Below are 20,052 nucleotides of genomic sequence, written 5' to 3' on the forward strand. Positions count from 1 at the left end.
TCACTATTTCTACATCGAGTAATTCCTTCCAACATAGGACAGACGTGCAGGCAGCAGCCTGAAATTCTCCAACGCCTGTAACGTCACTATTTCTACATCGAGTAATTCCTTCCAACATAGGACAGACGTGCAGGCAGCAGCCTAAAATTCTCCAACGCCTGTAACGTCACTATTTCTACGTCGAGTAATTCCTTCCAACACGCAAAGGAAAACTCTCTCACCAGGGTTCACTTCACATGCCCTGGGACACCCAACTGTGTGGAAGACCCCTTGGGGAGCCCAGATTAACAGCACAGGAGTCGTGGGAACGACGGCACAATGAAAATCAGAAAGGAGAGAAAAATAGGGGTAGACAGGGTGAGATGCAGGTCCACAGCCTGCTGCCATCAGAGAACTTCTAAACTGAGGAAGAACTTGTCAGAATAACAGTTACTGCAGCTTCTGGCTAAACGTCTGTGCATTTGCAGAGAGGCCCAATGAGGACGAGACACACTAACTCTGCCTTTCAAGGTAAGAGGTCAGCTAAGACTGACGTGTTTGCTAGTCTTCTTAAGGAGGAGCTAGCCAGCCAAACTTGTAAGGGATTGCTTGAAATCATACATTTTCTTTTTCTTCCGTTCACTACTGCACGCATTTGTCTTTTCGCAGCCAGGAGAAAAAGGGGGTTGTTTTTCGTTTAAAAATGTTTTAGGTTCCACTACAGTCCATCAGGTCACCTTTTTTCTGAGACCTGGTTACCACTGTTAGGTGACTGGGGAGAAGGCTGCCAGAAGTAGGTTGGAGGTAATGAGCCCACGATGGCCCCACATGTGGCTTGATGCGGCCCTGACCTGATCTCTGGAGGGTGGGCCACAGATGCGACAGTTTACGGGGTCAGAATCTTTTATAAGTTTCCAAGGGTTACAAGGTCTTCAGGCCTCCTCCAATTCCTTTCCATCTGTTCTTTCCACACTAATCTTTTTTACAACTCCATGTTCTCATTAAACCTAGATTACAGTCTCCATTAGAGGTGAGCAACCCTCTTGCTTTCTTGTGCCACAGACAGCAAGAACTACTAAAAGTTTTTAGCAATGACTCACTCTCTTTCTCTCCTATACACACACAGGCACCTCTTCCTCATTACTATTCTACTTTTCCACTTCCTGGCACAATTACCAAACCAGAATCCATCAATCATACTGAATACACGGCAGGTCCATGCGGAATGCCGCTTTGACTCAGAAAGATAGATTTTACGTAAAGTCAAAACAGACAAGGCTGCAAATGGCTTTGAGTCAGAAATTCATCACTTCTTCACCAGAAATGTTTCGGGTGCAAAACAGGCAAGCTGCTTGTAAAGGCAAAGACAGTATTTCTCATCTGGAAGTGCTTGTGGGTATAGGATTGTGTACATGGAAAAAGTCTGGAGAAGCTCTCACGGAATCTTCTCGTTTCACAGACGAGGAAATGAAGAGATGTCAGGTGACTTGGCTGAAGTCACGCAGCTAGTTACCACACAGCTCTCACTAGTACTAGGTCTCCTGGCTTTCCCCATCCACGTTCTTTCGAACACAGGATGCTCTTGGTGATGTGGGGCACCGTGATTTGTTATCTTCTGTAGATGCTTTGTTACTTATTTCTTGTTCGGTTGGTAATGTTGGTTACTTGTTGAGACTGAGACAGTCCATCCTCGTCTTTTCTTCCGTGGTGACGCAACTGGGATTCTGGGAAATAGAGGTATGCACAGCCTGGGCAGCAAAGGGAGGAAGCAGCTAAAACGTGACCCTTCCAAGCATTTTCACTCATGATTCCGACTCTGCAGTCATACCATATCATAGAATTAATGTGTATTCCATTTTAGTTCTCGTAAATTTTGCATTGGTTTCTTGAAGAAAATAAGAAAGAAAAAAAAAAGGTACTAATTGTGAAAATGTTCCTCGTAGACCTGAAATCTCTCCCAAAACATCTTCTGCTCATTCTTTTAATTTTAAAACTTTCCTTTAGAGTGAGATATAAAATAATGAAACTAATTCAGTGGGGGGAGGGAGGAGGAAGAACATGTTTTAACATCTGGTTTTGATACTCCAAACTAAAAATACTCCCAAAGTCTACATCCTCCCTGGCCCAATAGCTGAGCAAGAAATATAACAGAAAAAAGGCAGTTCTCTTTAGTATTTTGCTAACTTCATCCCGGTCTTGTCTAAAACAGACAAACAAAAAAATCACAGTGCTTTACAAAAGTTTAAATTTTAATATTACTTTATCTTACAATGTATTTTCCCAGTTAGCTTTCTCACCTTTAACAAAAATCCAAATAGCTCTAGTTTTTCTAATAAATTTCCTATATGTAAATTTCCTATATGTAAATTTCCTATATGTAACCGAATTTTCCTCCATTCAACCCAAATTCAGTGACATCATCAGCTTAAGCTCAGACCTCCTAAACCACTTGGCTGCTTCCACAACTATTATAATGATTCTAATGAAAAAGAGAATGGGTTATTAAAGAGAATGCTTCGGTTTGTTTTGTTTTGTTTTGAGACGGAGTCTCACTCTGTCGCCCAGGCTGGAGTGCGGTGGCGTGATCTCGGCTCACTGCAAGCTCCGCCTCCCGGGTTCACGCCATTCTCCTGCCTCAGCCTCCCAAGTAGCTGGGACAACAGGCACCCGCCACCTTGCCCAGCTAATTTTTTGTATTTTACTACAGATGGGGTTTCACCGCATTAGCCAGGATAGTCTCGATCTCCCAACCTTGTGATCCGCCCACCTCGGCCTCCCAAAGTGCTGGGATTACAGGCGTGAGCCACCGCGCCCGGCCAATGCTTCGGTTTTAAATCACATTTTCTTCAGGGAAATGGAAAAAATGTTAAAAATACAAGGAAAATGAAGAAAACACATCAACTTTGAATAAAGGTTTCCATTTAAAAAGTTTATTTCTTAGGTATACTGAAGATCTAGAATTAAAAACATATTAAGTCCCATTGCTTTATTGAAGCTTAGCAAGAACACCTTTACACAAGTCTTGACCCTGTCTTTGTTTTCATCAAAATATTTTTACAGGGCACACACACCCACATACCACGGAAAAGCAAACATCTTTTCCAAGAAGCAGTGTATCTGATTGTTATACACGTGTTCCTTACATCAGTCATTTTCAGTGTCACCTACAGTCCAGTATCTGAACGATGGAGGCAAGAAGCATTCAGGTTCAACAACTGCACAACCCCCAAATGGCTAAACTAAGGCAGGAAAATTGAGTTTTCTATTTCCAGATATTTCACATTAGAAGTAGAATAATAATAAAGATAAAATTATTGATAATCATTCAGAAGAAACACTCCTTTAGAGCTTCAAATGTATTTTCTTCTGCAGAGAACCGTGCCACATGGTAAAGTGGGAAAACAGCTCTTACAAGAGAGATTTCAGGGTAGAAACCTCCAAATTTGAATAATTTTTTTTCAAGACAGGGTCTCACTCTGTCACCCAGGCTGGAGTGCAGTGGCACAGACGTGACTCACTGCAGCCTCCACCTCCCTGGGCTCAAGTAATACTCCCACCTCAGCCTCCCGAGTAGCTGTAACTTATTATTATTATTATTATTTTGTAGAGAAGGGGTTTCACCATGTTGCCCAGGCTGGTCTTGAACTCCTCGACTCAAGCTATCCTCCTGCCTCTCTCTTCCAAAGTGCTAGAATTACAGGCATAAGCTACCACATCTGGCATTAATTTTTTATATTAAAACAGTTTTAGATTTTAAAAACTGAAACGGCAAGGCTGGACGCAGTGGCTCACGCCTGTAATCCTAGCACTTTGGGAGGCTGAGGTGGGAGGAATGCTTGGGCCCAGGAGTTCGAGACCAGCCTGGGCAACACAGCGAAACCCTGTCTCTACAAAAAATACAAAAATTAGCCGGGCGTGGTGCTGCACACCTGTAGTCCCAGCTACTCGGGAGGCTGAGGTGGAAGGATCATCTCAGCCCAGGAGGTTGAAGCTACAAATGGATTTTCTTCTCCAGAGAACCCTGCCACATGATAAATTGAGAAAAGAGGTCTTACAAAAGAGATTTCAGGGTAGAAAGAACTTGCTGAGCCAAGTTCATGCCACTGCTCTCCACCCTGGGTGACAGAGTGAGACCCTGTCTTATAAATTAATAATAAAATTAAAAAATAAAAATCCAAAGAGAATACACAGAGTTTCCATATACTCCATACTCAGCCTTCCCTATTATTGGCATCTTGTATTAATATGCTTGTAACAAGTAGTAAACCAATACTGATACATTTACACACTTCATTCAGCTTTCTTTAGTTTTTCCTGAACATCTTTTTTCTGTTTCAGGATACCGTATTACTTTTATTTTATTTATTTCATTTTTTGAGACACAGCCACACTCTGTCACCCAGGCTGTAGTGCAGTGGCACAAAGATGACTCACTGCAGCCTTGACCTCCTGGGCTCAAGTGAGCCTCCCACCTCAGCCTCCCAAGTGTCTGGGACTACAAGTGCCCACCACCATGCCCGGCTAATTTTTTGTATTTTTAGTAAAGATGGGGTTACGCCATGTTAGCCAGGCTGGTCTCGAACTCCTGGCCTCAAGTGATCTACCCACCTCTGCCTCCCAAAGTGCTAGGAATACAGGCATGAGCCCCTGCACCCGGCCAGGACACCACATTGCTTTTAATCATCATGTCTCCTCTGGCTCCTCTTGACTGTGGCAGTTTCTTAGACTTTATGCTGACCTTATTCGTTTCGAGAAGAGCTGATCAGGTATTGTGTTTAATGTCCCTTGACTGCGATGCATCTAATGCTTTTCTCATGATTAGATTGGAGTTAAGAGCTTTTGCGAGGAAGACCACAAAGATAACATTTTCATCATATCATACCAGAGAATAAACTATCCCCATAAATTATCACTGTTGATATTGACCTTGATCATCTTGCTGAATTAGTATTGTCAGATTTCTCTAGTGTAAAGTTACTTTTTTCTCCCTTTCCATTCTGTTCTCTTTGGAAGGGAGTCACTCACTGTGTAGTCCACACTTAAGGAGTGAGGAGTTAGACCCCACCTCCTTGAGGACAGAACATGCCCACAACTAACTTGGAATTCTTTTGCACCACGGATTTGTCTATTCTTCCTCATTTATTTGTTTATTCAATCATGTATTTACATCAGCTTGGATAAATGACTATTTCATACTCTGGGATGTCATTGGAAACTACTTGATAAATTTTGTTGCTTTGCTTTGGGCATGAGGAGCTCTTTCGGACGGCCCCTTGTCCCTCCGGCCTACCCCCATCGCTGTGGGTTGTTGCTCCTGCTGTTTGAGGGCTTCCTTACTTTCTGACATTACAAGATGCTCCAGGCTCATCTTGTATATTTCCTGCCCCTGTCCTGGATATTTCTCCAAGAAGCCCTGGTTCTCTTTATTGGAGAATGGTATCAGAAACTAAGATGTGGGTGCTAGGTGTGCTTACTTCTAAGACCCTCTCAGCTGACAAGCCAAGATACAGTGTGTGTGTGTGTGTGTGTGTGTGTGTATACACACACGTGTATACATACATGTACATATGCGTGTATATACATGTGTATATACATCTGTGTACATACATATGTATACACACATATATGTGCATATGCGCACATATATGTGTGTGCACATGTGTGAGCGTGTGTGCATGTGCATATGTGTGCACATGCACATGTATGTGTGCATTGTGTATGTGTTCATGTGTGTGCATGTGTGTGCGTGTATGTGCATGTGTATGTACATATATACATCTATACACATATACGTATATGCACATGTGTACATGTACACACACTAACCCTTTGAAACACACATCTGTAATTATTTCCATATGCAACCATCCATATCTATATTAAGCTATTTCACTTTGATACTCATAAGTTTTATTCTCAGCTGGGATACAGTGCAGGTGGGAAATGGGGAAGCCACTAATGGAACTTAAAAGAAAAGGTACCAGTTTACAGATTTTCTTATATTTCTGTCTAATCTAAAAACAGAAATTTATTGAAAGTTAATATAATAAATTTATGTTTTAAATATACTTGAAAACTTTGCATACAGTAAGTGACATGTGAAGATCGAATTCAAAAAAAGTCATTCTCTCTCTCACTTGAGATACAGATTTATCTAGAAGCTTCCAGTCATTTATTTTCTTACCTGTAAAATGAGAATAAAGAGCTTCTCATCCCAGCCTGAGAACTTATAGTGGGTATAACTGATAATATTCTGCCATTCAGGAACAAATATGTAGAAACTATTTTAGTTTTAATAAATGTAGACTCTGTTCCCTGGAGGAATAAGCTCTAGCTAATTATGTTTTTCAGGCAACTGTAAAATGTTACATTTTCACACAATTATATTCATAAAGTATTGTGATCTTGACAATTACTATTCATTTATATCACTAAGAAGTTATTTCTGTCTAGCAAACTGGCATTCCTTACTCATTTTAAAGTCCTTAACATATCCAAACAATTACCAGGACATCCTGAGATGTATTCTGCAGCCAAGGGAGCGTTGAGAGACACCTGGTGCTCCTTCACAACTGACTGTATATAAAATTCCCCACCCCAGGAAAAGGGGAAAAAAAGAGAAAACATCTTTTTAGGATTTGTTTTTTAAAATAACTTTTCTTATCCTCAGAAGACTGCACAAATGGCATTAATATACTAAGGCGTATTCCCAAACTTCCAAGGATACAGTTTAAACATCTGCTGTGATCATATAGTTTATTGAATTATCAGAAAATGAGATATCAAGAGTAAAATTACCCTTTGAAGGAGCAAAATGTGCCCAAGGACCTCTTTAATTTCTTTACAGAAACTATCATTTATCCATAAGTACTCAACACTTTTACATGTCATTTAATTCACCAGTCTAATCTCTTTCTTTGCAGTGAGCACTCAGGAGAAAGTCATGTTTGAGGCCACAAATATTTCTTCCAAATTCTGTCAATAGTTCCTTCTTCCTCATTATTCTAGTTCAAAAATGAAATATCTAGGAGTATAAAAACTACAATTTCCTAGGTAAATATTCAGATAGCATATTGTTAAATCGTATTGAAATCCCCATCTTTAATAATTTCAAGAAGTGTGAAGATACAGTAAGAACACCTGTTTCATTCTTTCACAGTCTCCAAAAAATATCTAATAAGTTATTCTATAAATAAATCACTATGCTTTTGTACTGATGTAAGTTTGCACCAACCCTGCAATTTCCCAATGGCTGCCTCAGACTCTAACAGAAATAAGACAGGAAGTGAACTCATTCCTAGCAGGGTGGGAGACCAGAACAGGAGGTAAGATTAGAGGAAAGGAATGAATAATTAGAGCTCAAAGTCAAAGTGAGGCTTTAAAAAACTGTACCTGCAAAGTGTTTTGGGGGATGAATTGAGGGAGACATGTAAGCCGTTGCCGAAGACCACCGCTTCAATTAAGGAAATCCAACGCTATAAAAGAAGGCTCTCAAACCCAGCTAACAGAGGTCAACGTTCCTCATCCAAGCTCTGCAATAATTACCATATTGAATGCAGTACTTTGGCACAAATAGGTAAAATACGGAGGAATCAATAAAGTTTGATTTCAAAATTCTCAAATTTAAAAAAATCTGAACAACTGTTAGAGGAAGGGCTGCCTAAATGTACCCTCTAGAAAACGATGCCTCATCAACTCCTCTTCCTCGAACTAAAACCCAGGGGTCTTTCTGGTACCACACACCAAGAATCACGGCCAAAGAAGCCAGTGTGCAGTCTCAGAGGACTGTTATGCTCCTCCGAAATAGGTCTTTTGTATGCTTTGGGCGGGGGGGTGTCACATTACATGAAAACTGACAAAAGTCAGGGAGGCATAGCTGCCAATAGACAGGTACGGTAAGAAATGCACAAAGCAGAGCCGGCTTTATCTGAAAGCACTTTGCCAGGCTTCACACCAACCCAACTTCATGGCAGTCTGGTCTCTCAAGGGACTATGAAGGAACGTTAAGGAAGTACTCACTTGGAGACGTATCACTCCCATCTACAGCACTCCAAGTCACTAGCAGAGATCTCAATGGAGAGCAAGGCTCAGGATTTCAGCATTAAGCTTGCCTTTCAATCTCTTAACTCAGAAATAGGAGGGCTTAATGATCTTTTCATCCTGACTTAAGGGAGCTAATCCTATTAAGGGTTTAGCATGCCTGGGAATTTACCTGCTTCACTGTAGGTCTAAGGATTTGAGGCTACTGGGGTCATGTCACAGAAGACACAGGAGCATCTCTGCAGAACCGGTCTCATGTTTGAAAGCATCCCTGCAGCGTACAAGATTAACAGGCACGGGGCTTCGAAGCGCTCGGATAACCTACCTGCCACTCTGGTCTGAGGTCCATGTAACTGATCGCCCTTCAGGTTTAGTTTTGTACCATATCCTGATAGCATGAGGAAAGTCAGTAGCTGTCTGAGCCCCTGTCTTCCTGATCTGTAAGCTCCAAGTGTCAGTGTCAAAGAGGAGTTCCCCACAGCCAGCAGCCTGGCTGCAACGAGCATAATAGTCTAACTGCTCCCTCCAGCGATTTGCAGGCAAAGTCACAAGTTCACGTACAATCTGATTCCTGAGCTCCTCAGAAACAACAGTGAGCTCGGGAGACCTTGTAAATTTTTCCATACCTGGCACAGCAGCCACATCCACCTCCTCGACTTTTAACACAGATAAATCACAGCAGTCCAACACTAGCAAAAACTCCTCACTCCCATGATTCCCTGTGTCACAGCAGCGCTTCGAGCTAGAAATCCCAGCAGCATGTTCCTGGTTGTCATGGTTACCATCTTTATCAGAAGTATCTTTTTCCCCTTTACTACAGATTGCACAATCATTATATTCCATTTCAGATGAGAAGGTCCTTGCATTTGTCACAGGAACATGGCAGGGCTCAGGCATCCCCAATTTGCAGCCTTTGTTTGACTCTGATTGGCAGGCTTCCTCGACAGAGCGATTCTGTTTCTTGAATCTGTCTCCGTCCTCAAGGAAAAGCACTATGGTCCCCTCAATGACTTGACTTTCAAAATCCACATCCAAATCCAGCACATAGTGCTTCACAAGTATGTGGCTGGTGTTGGCCATGAGAGGCAGGTCATCTCCGGCAGGGTCCAGCTGCATGTCCACGATGTGGTTTACTGTTTGAGAGATTTGTTAAAATCTCAGATGGGGCTTCCTATCTGCCTTAATCTTCCAGAATCATAAATAGCTGCTTATCAAAAAACAACTGATGTCACAGATTATGGTTCCACAACTTTCAGTCTCCTGGCAAAAAAGGAAAGCACAATTAGACAAAATTCCAAATAAGACCTAAGTGCTCCTGCAACTGCTGCTCCTGCCAGTTGACCACCATCCTAAATAATCCCCCAAGTGGTGGATGCTCGTGGCTGGAAGGCTGACTAATCTTTTTTACTGACATGAAAGAAAGCTGCATTATGGGTTTCTAAAAATATTTCAATTACCAAGTGGATGGCACGGGCCTCCACAAAGCCAGAAGAAGCATGCTCCAGTGAGAAATGTCCTTCTTTTAGAAAACAGCAATTGTTATGCAAAAGTGTAACCCAGCATCACTGTGCCTATGGTCTTAAAAGATATTAAATGTATCCCTTCTAATTTTGTGCATCAAAAGATAAGTGATTGTTTTTCCACTGTGATTCCAAGTAACAAGTGTGAATGAAGGCTAAATGGCCCCATACATTTTATTCTTTGAGAGTAATAATTTAATACATACAATGTAACTCCAGGGATTAATGTACTTTTCACATTAGGACTGCTCTCATATCAGCACTTCCAGTAAATTACAGGAAAATGAGCCAATTTACCAGGAGTGCATTCTAAGTATTCCTTTGAGATTGTTCATGGAGATTTTTCAAATTTGTAGTTAAATACTCAAGGTATATCATTACATCTTAATAGCTGAAAACCCATTAACATTCTGGGTAATAGCCTTCTTGTGGCAAGCAAAAGGTCTTCTCACTTGGAAAAAAAAAGAAGCATGCAAATACCTACAAAAGGAAGGAGAGAAATTAAAATGTAGAAACAGATGTTACAATAAAATGCACACATTCTTCATAAAAGTTCTGAATCAAAATGTATTCTTATTGTATACTAGCAATCTGGCTAAAAGAAAAATTATTTGAAATTATTTCAGTCCCTGTTGTGTACCTAATTTCTTTCAGCATATGCTCTTCTTTTTTTATTCTTTTACCAAAACCAAAAAAGAAATGGCAGGGGAACAGAAAGAAAAACTCTGACAGAGTAGATATACTTAAAATAATTTTTGTATTTCTAAATATCAGGAGGCATTCTTTCAACAACTACAAAACACTTGAATTTTCAAGTAAATCAAGCCCTCCCTTTGTATCCTAACTCCTCCTCACTGTTTTATCTGCATCTCTACTAGACCCTTTTATTTCCTTTCCTTCTAGAATCTCATTCTTGGTTAATATCCCATTGATTTTCACTTTATACCTCTCCACAGACTAGTTCCTCTTCAAAATCTCACCTAACCTTAAAAAATCCTGTCTCCTGCAGCCTTGTACAATCAGTTTCTATCTACTTTTCCAGTCATAGAGGCAACATTCCCTTGCATCCTTGTCCTCTAGCCAAAGGGCCTACTCAAAACACGGCTTCCTGAAGAGGACCTGACTCTAGGCCGATGTGCCTTTTGGACTGACCCATGTGCTGGACATGGAGTGCTCCTGCTCCTGCCCTCCCACCGCCACCTGCCAAATCCTGTTCTTCTCCATGTCCCGGTTTAAGTGCGACACCTCCTGAAACCCTTCCCTGGTCCTTGCTCCTCCCCCACTGCACTGTGTGTGGCACACTTTCAGTGCAATAGGAGTAGAGAGAAAGCAAGGATGCAAAGAAGAGTTTGAATTTACTTTATGGACAAGCTGGTATTTCCCTTGGTCCTAGAAAAGTCAATGAGCACAGGGGATAAGCCAGAGTATTTTCTGTCCTGTCATTTTGAATAATAACCTTCAATAAAGCCGTGGCTATTTCTATGTAATGAGAAACAGTGATCTTAAACCTTCATTCTGATGGTGGCTGTGGCTGCGAACATACAGTATTTTGTTGACTGGGCGTCTTTTGAAAAACTTGTTTGATTAAAAGCCCGGAATACACACACGCTCACACACACACAGAACGAAAACAGGCATCAGTGAGACAAAGGTCAATTTAGTGGCTGGCTAAACTATCATATTCAGAGAAAACAGTTTAGCATTTTTAACATTATAGATATAATTATTTATTGTCCAACTCTAACAGATTCCTAAATTCACTTCTAAAAATTTGTATAATTTAGGTATAAAACACATTCTACAGAACAGTTCTCACCACTTTTGTTCCTGGTGGCAGAGAATGAGGCTGCCCTAGAGCCCCACCCACTCAAGCCTGTTAGCAGAACCACTGTTACAAAAAGCCACGGCTGGCCTTCCAGTGGCTAACCACGGCCGCCTCTAAAATCAGTGCACTACGTGGCATGTGTCTTAAGTGATGAAACGTTTGTCCCCTGACAATCCATTGGTTCTCTTTAGCGGATTCTTCTAACACCTTTAACTTTGCGGAAGCAATTCTAACACCTTTAACTTTCCAATTCCATGCTTGCTGTCATTCTCAGCTGAGGATTTGGCCCCCTGCTTTGCTGAGATAATTCTGAATCTCTGCAGCTCAACCATACCTCAAAGTATCATTAGCTCTTCATAAGTATTACCTTCTCTTGATTCAGAGGGAACAATATCCCTTCTCACCAAAGCTTGTTTAGTTTATTCTGCCCCACTGAATCCCAACTTCTGGGGTTTTGAGAGAGCCAAATAAATAGCACATTCCTCTCCCATCCAGATTCTGAATGTAGCAAAAAATAAGATATGGCAAAGGCAGACCGAAATATCGCCATTACTACTGATGAAGGCTAAACTGGAGAACATGGCTTACTGTGAGAGCCAAAGGTAGCTGGAAACTGAATAGCCAAATTAGGTTTATCAACATGGTCACAGGCAATGCTTCCAGAAGGAGAGGTGGCCTCCCTCAGGTAAGATTTAAGGCCTGGAGGAAGAGAGAATGGCTCTCTGCGGTCAGGATTGTTGCCCAAACGCAAAAGGGAGGAGATGAGCAGCGCACATCCTGTTTCTTCTTCCCAAATTTATCAGACTAAGTCACTCCAGCTCCCTTAGGATAAAGGCACTGGGATCAGGAGTGTTACACTGACTGAACTCCCCCAGCAAGGAAGGAAACATGAGAAGTGGGGAAGAAGTGTTCTCTCAACACCATCCCCTTCCACTTACTTGAACCCTGTTTCATTTAACATTTTTCTCTTGCCAACATTTGATCCCCCTCAATGATTACACCCTGTTCTGAACATTCAAACATCCCTAGGGTTGCGGGCTCAAGCAATCCTCCTTCCTCAGCCTCCCAAGTAGCTGGGACCATAGGCACGTGCCACCACACTCATCTAACTTTTTAAAGTTTTGTAGAGATGAGGTCTTGCCATGTTGCCCAGACTGGTCTTGAACTCTTCAGCTCAGGCGATCTGCCCACCTCAGCCCCCCCAAGTGCTGAGATTACAGGTGTGAGCCATCACAACCAGCCTTAGGGTTGCCATCTTTTTTCTTTTTTTTTTTTTGAGACAGAGTCTCGCTCTGTCACCCAGGCTGGAGGGCAGTGACGCGATCTCGGCTCACTGCAAGCTCTGCCTCCTGGGTTCACGCCATTCTCCTGCCTCAGTCTCCCGAGTAGCTGGGACTACAGGCACCTGCCACCACACTCGGCTAATTTTTTTGTATTTTTGGTAGAGACGGGGTTCCGCCGTGTTAGCCAGGATGGTCTCGATCTCCTGACCTCGTGATCTGCCCAGCTCGGCCTCCCAAAGTGCTGGGATTACAGGCGTGAGCCACCGCGGCCGGCCCAGTGTTGCCATCTTTAAAAACAATCAACAACTTCATTTGGCCTACTTTAAGTCATCTTTATTTCACTGAACTTTGGAACTGAAAAATTCCTTAGGGCTCACTCAATCCAACTCTCTAATTTTACAAATGAAGACAGTGAGTCCCAGACAGGCAAAGCAATTTGCTCAAGGTCACCCAGTTCTTTTTGTTTGCCGTGAACAGAACATTTTCCACCTGCTGAGGCTTTTCCTGGGAATTCTCATCCCCAGGTCTCATGGCCATCTCCTTCATATTGTCTAAGTCATAAGACAAATGTCACCTCTAAGTCTCCCTTCATATCTTCCTTCGACCTTCTTTATCTTCTTCAAGTTATGCAGACTAGTAAGCAATTCTTATTGCAATAGCTTGGGGGGCAAAGGAGAACTTTTAAGCCAGCCCCAGAAGATTCTGAAGATTCTGTCACTTTTGCATGGTTTCCAACCTAAATAATGTATAAGTCTATTAGTTGTTGCTTATTTGCCTATGTCTTACTTGTCTTAGATGCATGGATGACCTAAATCATCTTTCTCTCTGCAAGTACGTAACGCTCACTGACGTCAGTCAGGGTCACAGCCCCACATTTAGGGAAAAACTGAACTGCCTGTGGTTGCAAATGCATGTATGTGGCCACACTGCAAGGTCTCTCTCAGAAAATGGAAACCATATTTCTAAGCAGTCCGTCTACTTCAGCACTTTTGGCTATTATTGTGCTCCAATTCAAAATGCCAGCCTGTCTCACTGAAGCATTTTTCCATTCTCTGTCACAAGCCATAACATATAAAAGTCCCCCTTATAAAAACCAACGGTGAGTTTCCAGTGGCTAACCATCGCTGCATCTAAAATAAGTGTGCTAAAAAAAAAAGAAAAAGAAAATAAGTGTGCTATGTGGTATGTATTTTAAATGCTTAAATGATTGTCTCGGCAGCACCATTAAAGGCTTTGAAAGGATTAGCGTACAGTAATATTTTTCTTAAGGGGGAAGCGGATCACATACTAAACAGAGCTGTGGCGCAGAGAAGAAACTGCTCTGCCATTCTCAGCCATCCAAAGTGGAATGCACCCATTTACGAATGTGGGATATAACCTCTGTAACGCCGTCCCTAATCCCCCCACGAAAAAAAATTTCATTCTCCTTTCAAGCTACAAAGCAACGTGTATCCTCATGACTCTTGAACTTATCCTGGCTCATTTTATAGTTACCTCCATCCTCCAATGCTCTAAAAATTCCTTGTAACTCCTGAATCATTTTTGCGTTCATGACCAGGTTAAGTGGAGTATCCTCAACACAGCCGGTTCTCAATAAATATTTGTGGAATTGCCATCCAAAGGCTTTTGTGATTTCAACGTCTAGTTAGCTATACAACAGGGATTCCAGCTTGTGTACTCTATAGTCTAGTGCTAAGTTACTGCTTAACAAACATCTCCCTCCAGACATCTCATTTTTTCTTCTCAGGATACACCTGTGCCTCTTTTTATGCCACATCTTTTTACTTGTAAGCAACTGGGGGAAAGGAGAACTTATTTTTGCATATATGCTTATTCTACAACATAGAGCACACTGTGAGTAATTACTAAATATTTAATTCCACTGATTACCTGACCAGAGAATGACAGCTTTCTGCTATTCCATTATTTAGGATATGCCAATTGCTCTTAATAGCAGCCAGTGTACTTGCTGAAATACACTGTTTCTGGGCACAATTCTTCACACAATCAAATGCATATAGTCACAGGAACATAGTTTACTACTGTGAAATTCAATAATTTCAGAATTAGAAGGAAACTTAGAAATTCAAATATACTGTTTTGTGTTTATAAATGTCACACTGACATACTATTCTGCAACTTCTTTCACTCAATGGTTCTGAGATATAGACATGCTGATGTATATAAATCTGTCTCTTTTAACTGCTGTTTAATGCTCCCACAGGAATATTCTATAATTTATCCATACATTCCCCTACTGATAGATATTTAAGTTATTTGAAAATTTTCTTCATTACAAATGATGCTGCACTGAGCCTCGTACGCACACCTCTTAGCTGCACCCTGCAGGTAAAACGATGTGGCACAAAAAGAGGCACAGGTGTATCCTGAGAAGAAAAAACGAGATGTCTAGAAATTCCATTTTGCCTGATGTTAATATTGTCATACCTACTTTCTTTTGGTTTGCTTTTTCCTGGCACATCTTTCAATCTCTTTTATTTTTAAGTGCTCTGGACTCTTTTTGCCTTGGCTGTCTTTTTAAAACAACATTTGACTGGCTATTTTAAAAATATAATTATCATTTTTAATGACTGAAATGAATTTCTTTAAATTTATCACAATTACAGTTGTAATAGCACCATCTCAATCAACACGTTTTGTTTTCTATCTCCCGTGATTTTGTTTCTTAGCTTTATTTTTCTGCTTGTTATTGAATTTTTCTACATTCTGTTTTCCCCTCCACTGTTTCATAACTTACACAATCAATGCCTTTAATATGCCTACTTAAAGTCAACCTCAAACAACCTTCCAAACAAAATAAGGACCTTGGAAAGTTTTATCACCAGTCTTCCCTCTTCCTTACTCCACACCAGCTTCCATATTATTGTTGCTATTATCTTAGTATCACATTGTTTGTTAAAACTCCACCCAACTTTTTTAAAGTCAATATTCATTTGTATTTACAAATATATTCACCAGCTTCCTTACTGGTGATAACTTATACATTCCACTCCTTCCTTCTGGGTCCAACTTTATTCTACTTGCTGCATGACAAATTACTTTGTAGCTTCAAACAGCAACCATTTAATTCCATGCTATAGGTCATGAATGTGGGTAACAGTTAGCTGGAGGAATCTGTTACTCAATGGTACTCAGCTGGAGGACGGACTTGTCTGGAGGGTCTGATGCCCAGAGAGGCTGCTTAAACTTATTTAAATAAACTTATTTAAATTTAAATAAAGCTTATTTAACACTGAGATCTTGGAATGGTTGGACATCTTCTATGGTAGCAGGCAGCCCCCAGCATGAGCATCCCAAAAACCAGTTGAAAACTGCATAGCCTCTTCTCACCTAGCCTCAAAGTCAACATGGTTATTATTTCTAATAGTCTATTGCTTTCAAGAGCAAACTCATAAGGCCAATAGAGATTCAAGGAGAGGGGATTAGACTCCACCTTTTGATGGGGGAGTGGCAAGGTATATTGTAGAAAAGCATGGAAGATGGTAAATATTGTTATGGCCATTTTTGGAAAATACAATCTGCCACAATTTCCTTTTTACTTAAGTTTATCGTTAGTGATTATTTCAGGAGTCCATGGGTAACAAATTATTTTAACAGTTGTATGTTTCAAAATGTCTGTATTACATCCTCTCTACTGAGTGATCACTTAACTAAGTGTTGACCTTTTGTTGATATTTTTAATTAACACTTTTTTACACTAGTTTACATTAATTAACACTAATTACAACTCCACTGTAACCTGGCATATCTTGTTGCTGATAAGAAAGAAGTTTGTTATTAGCTTGCATTTATTGATACGTATCTGTTCTTTCTCCCTGGTACCTGCATGTATGTACGGGGATGTGTGTGTATGTGAGAGAGAGACAGAGAAAGAAAGAGACTTGTGTGCCTGTGTGTGTGTGTTGTTTCTGAATACCTGAAGTGGAAGGGAGATTTCCTTATACTTCAGTGGATCACCCTGACCAGAAGCCCACAGACTACGACATACCACGTAATGGTCCAGACCCACAATTCCTTTTGGTGAAGAAGTTTTCATGAGGCTGGGTGCAGTAGTTCGTGCTCATAATTCCGGCACTTTGGGAGGCCAAGGCGGGAGGATGGCTTGAGCCCAGGAGTTCAAGACAAGCCCAGGTAACACAGGAAGACCTCTCTCTACAAATATCAGTTAGCCAGACGTGGTGGTGTACACGCCTATAGTCCAGTTACTTAGGAGACTGAGGTGGGAGGATTGCTTGAGCCTGACAGGCCAAGACTACAGTGAGTCGTGATTGCGTCACTGTACTCCAGCCTGAGCAGCACACAAGACTCTTTCTGGAAAAAAAAAGTTGTCATGGGTTCTGTGTTCACTGTCTAAATGATGGGTTCAATAGAAGTCCAAACCTTAGCATCATGCAATATACCCCTTGCAACAAACCTGCACGTGTATCCCCTGGATCTAAAATTAAAATTTCAGTTGGAAAAAAAAAAAGAAATTTTCATATAGGATATTCTTCGTTGTATAACATTAGAGGCACCGTAGCTATAGATTATCTTTTATTATCCCAGAAGCCCAGAGAGATGATTAAAGACGAGAGGTTAAGAATAAGTGCAAAGAAAGAAGCCCAGATACACAGAAAGCTGGATTATATCACTCAATCAACAAATACGCGGAATCTCTTCCATTCTGTCTTTGTCTAGTAACTCTCTGGACCCCATCATGTCCTCAAGGAAAACATCCCTGACTTCACTGATTAGGTCAAACTCCCCTGTTATTAGATTTTATAGTCATGTGCTTCTTAGTAGCACAACAAACACAGTTTTAGTTTTACATTTAGTTTTACATGTGTCTGTTTGATTATTTAATTAATATTATTCTGACCTCCCCTTAAATGAAAGGGAGTACCACTTCTGGTAATAGTGGAGTACCTTCTGGTAGACTAATCCTCCCACTGATAGTACTTATAAACGCTAGACAAAAAGACAAAATTTCTGAAGGCCCATGAAAGTGAGCAAAAAGCTGACAAGGGCTGTAGGGAGCCAACACGTGAAGAAGGGAATGGCATTGAGCTTCATGCTTTATAGTTTTTCACTGGAGGGAAAACCCTACTTGGTGCCAGGCAAGACAGTTAACTCATTTATGCCAGAGGTTGCAATTTTTTGTGTGTGAAAAATCAGACCTTGGGCCCAGCGCGGTGGCTCACGCCTGTAATCCCAGCACTTTGGGAGGCCGAGGCGGGTGGACCACGGGGTCAGGAGATCGAGACCAGCCTGGCTAACACGGTGAAACCCTGTCTCTACTAAAAATACAAAAAATTAGCCACGCGTGGTGGCAGGTGCCTATAGTCCCAGTTACTTGGGAGGCTGAGGCAGGAGAATGGCGTGAACCCAGGAGGCGGAGCTTGCAGTGAGCTGAGATAGCGCCACTGCACTCCAGCCTGGGCAACAGAGTGAGACTCCGTCTCAAAACAAAAGAAAAAGAAAAAGAAAAATCAGACCTTGGAGATGACCTTGAGCAGCAGGATATAAATAACTGCCACAAGCTTAGCGTTCCAATAATGGAACACTAGGCATAAATGGGTTAAAACTAAGATTGAAACCTGAAGGTTTTTTTGTTTTTTTTTTTTTTTTTGAGATGGAGTCTTGCTCTGTCGCCAGGCTGGAGTGCAGTGGCCCAATCTCGCTCACTGCAACCTCTGCCTCCCAGGTTCAAGTGATGCTCCTGCCTCAGCCTCCCCAGTAGCTAGGACTACAGGCGCCCAACACCACGCCCGGCCAATTTTTTGTATTTTTAGTAGAGATGGGGTTTCACCGTGTTGGCCAGGATGGTCTCAATCTCCTGACCTCGTGATCCACCCACCTCGGCCTCCTAAAGTGCTGGGATTACAGGCATGAGCCACCGCGCACAGCCAAAAACCTAAAGTCTTACTGGCTGAAGAATGAGAGACTAGAGTTCAAGACCAACACAGCAGCTGGAGAGAAAAGAAGGAAAACTTTAGGAAAGGTGATGTCTCCAAAGCAAGAGTCCTATATTCTATATATAAACTCTGCCCAATTCCCTAATTGTACCCTGAACCATGCATGTATGGGGGAGATCAAATGGCCTCCTTAAGGCAAAATGAACTCAACTAAACTGAGATTTTGGCTGCTCTCCACAGCAGCAAAGGTAAAGTTAGAAGTCTGAGTTCAGTCAAGTCAACTGTCTGTTAATACAAAACATCAGTATTCTTCAGAGGACCATAACAGAATCCAGAGTTTCTACAAAGTATCAATTACAATGTCTAAGATAAAATATAAAACTAGTAGACATAAAAGAAATAAGAAAACATGACCCAGACTCAAAGAAAAAGCAATTAGTAGAGACCAACCTGAGTGGACTCAAATATTAGAATTAACAGACAACGATTTTAAAGCAGCTATTCATATTATAATTAGGCAAAAATGCTGTAATACATGAACTAAAAGGAAAACTCAGCAAAGAAATAGGAATTACTTTTTTAAAAAGGAAAAGAAAATTCCAGAACTGAAGAATACTATATTTAAGATAAAAACTTCGCTGGATGGTTTTAACAGAAGATTAATGATTATAGAAGACAGTCAGTGAACCAGAAAATAGTTATATAGAAATTATCCAGTGTTAAGAACAGAAAAATGTGAAAAAGAATGAACAGGTACTTTTGGGACATGTAATTGGAGTCCAAGATGGGCAGGCAAAAGAGAATGTGGTGCCAAAAAATACTTCAAAAAACAAGAAGCAGTGAGCACAACCGGCACCTAGATCTTGTTTCTAAATACCATTTTCCAACACGAGGAAACAGCCCTCCTTGGAGACATGGCTGATTCTCAAACTGGACAGGGAAAACACAAGATGGGTCTGAAGCATTACATGGACCCCTAAAGTAAAGAAGGAAACAGACAGACAAACAGAAGAATTGGACACAGGAACCAACCTGAAAGAACTTTCAATGCCCAAAGCTGGAACAATTTGAGTAAGAAAATAAATAATGATAGTATTGGATTAAACCCCAATAAAATGAATATGTCTACTCTGATATACACAAATAATTAAATAAGTAATCATTTGTTTAAATTGGTTGAATAAATAATCATGAAGGGAGAGACCACATCTTCCTTATGGAAGAATTCCAAAAAATCGATGTAGATATTACCTCTTCAAAGACATAGAACTTAATTCCCTTCCCCTTGAATATAGGCCAAACTTAATTATTTGCTTCCAAGAAATAAGGAATGGAAAAGAAAAAATATTATGTTCACAGTAGAGAAATCTGACAGTTTAATCAAGTTGAATACCACCAGTGATAAGTCACATGGTATCATTATCCTCCGGTACGACGCAATGAGTAGGGTACCCTACCTGTGTCGTGTTCCTGAAACCTCAGTGTAAGCA

At 41.0% G+C, this 20,052-nt stretch overlaps 1 protein-coding gene across 1 annotated transcript in view; it reads right to left on the reverse strand.

Moving 5' to 3' along the window:
• The window catches only part of LOC105536617 (chromosome unknown open reading frame, human C9orf3), a 404,528-nt gene that overhangs the window by 362,501 nt on the left and 21,975 nt on the right, over window positions 1-20,052 (reverse strand). Inside the window, 1 exon segment of the mRNA XM_011976020.1 lies at window positions 8,345-9,279. Coding sequence (XP_011831410.1) covers window positions 8,345-9,135 — 791 coding nt within the window. The 5' untranslated portion in view covers window positions 9,136-9,279.

The sequence above is a fragment of the Mandrillus leucophaeus genome, unplaced genomic scaffold (assembly GCF_000951045.1).
Source record: "Mandrillus leucophaeus isolate KB7577 unplaced genomic scaffold, Mleu.le_1.0 Scaffold161, whole genome shotgun sequence".
In the NCBI taxonomy this organism is placed as follows: Eukaryota; Metazoa; Chordata; class Mammalia; order Primates; family Cercopithecidae; genus Mandrillus; species Mandrillus leucophaeus.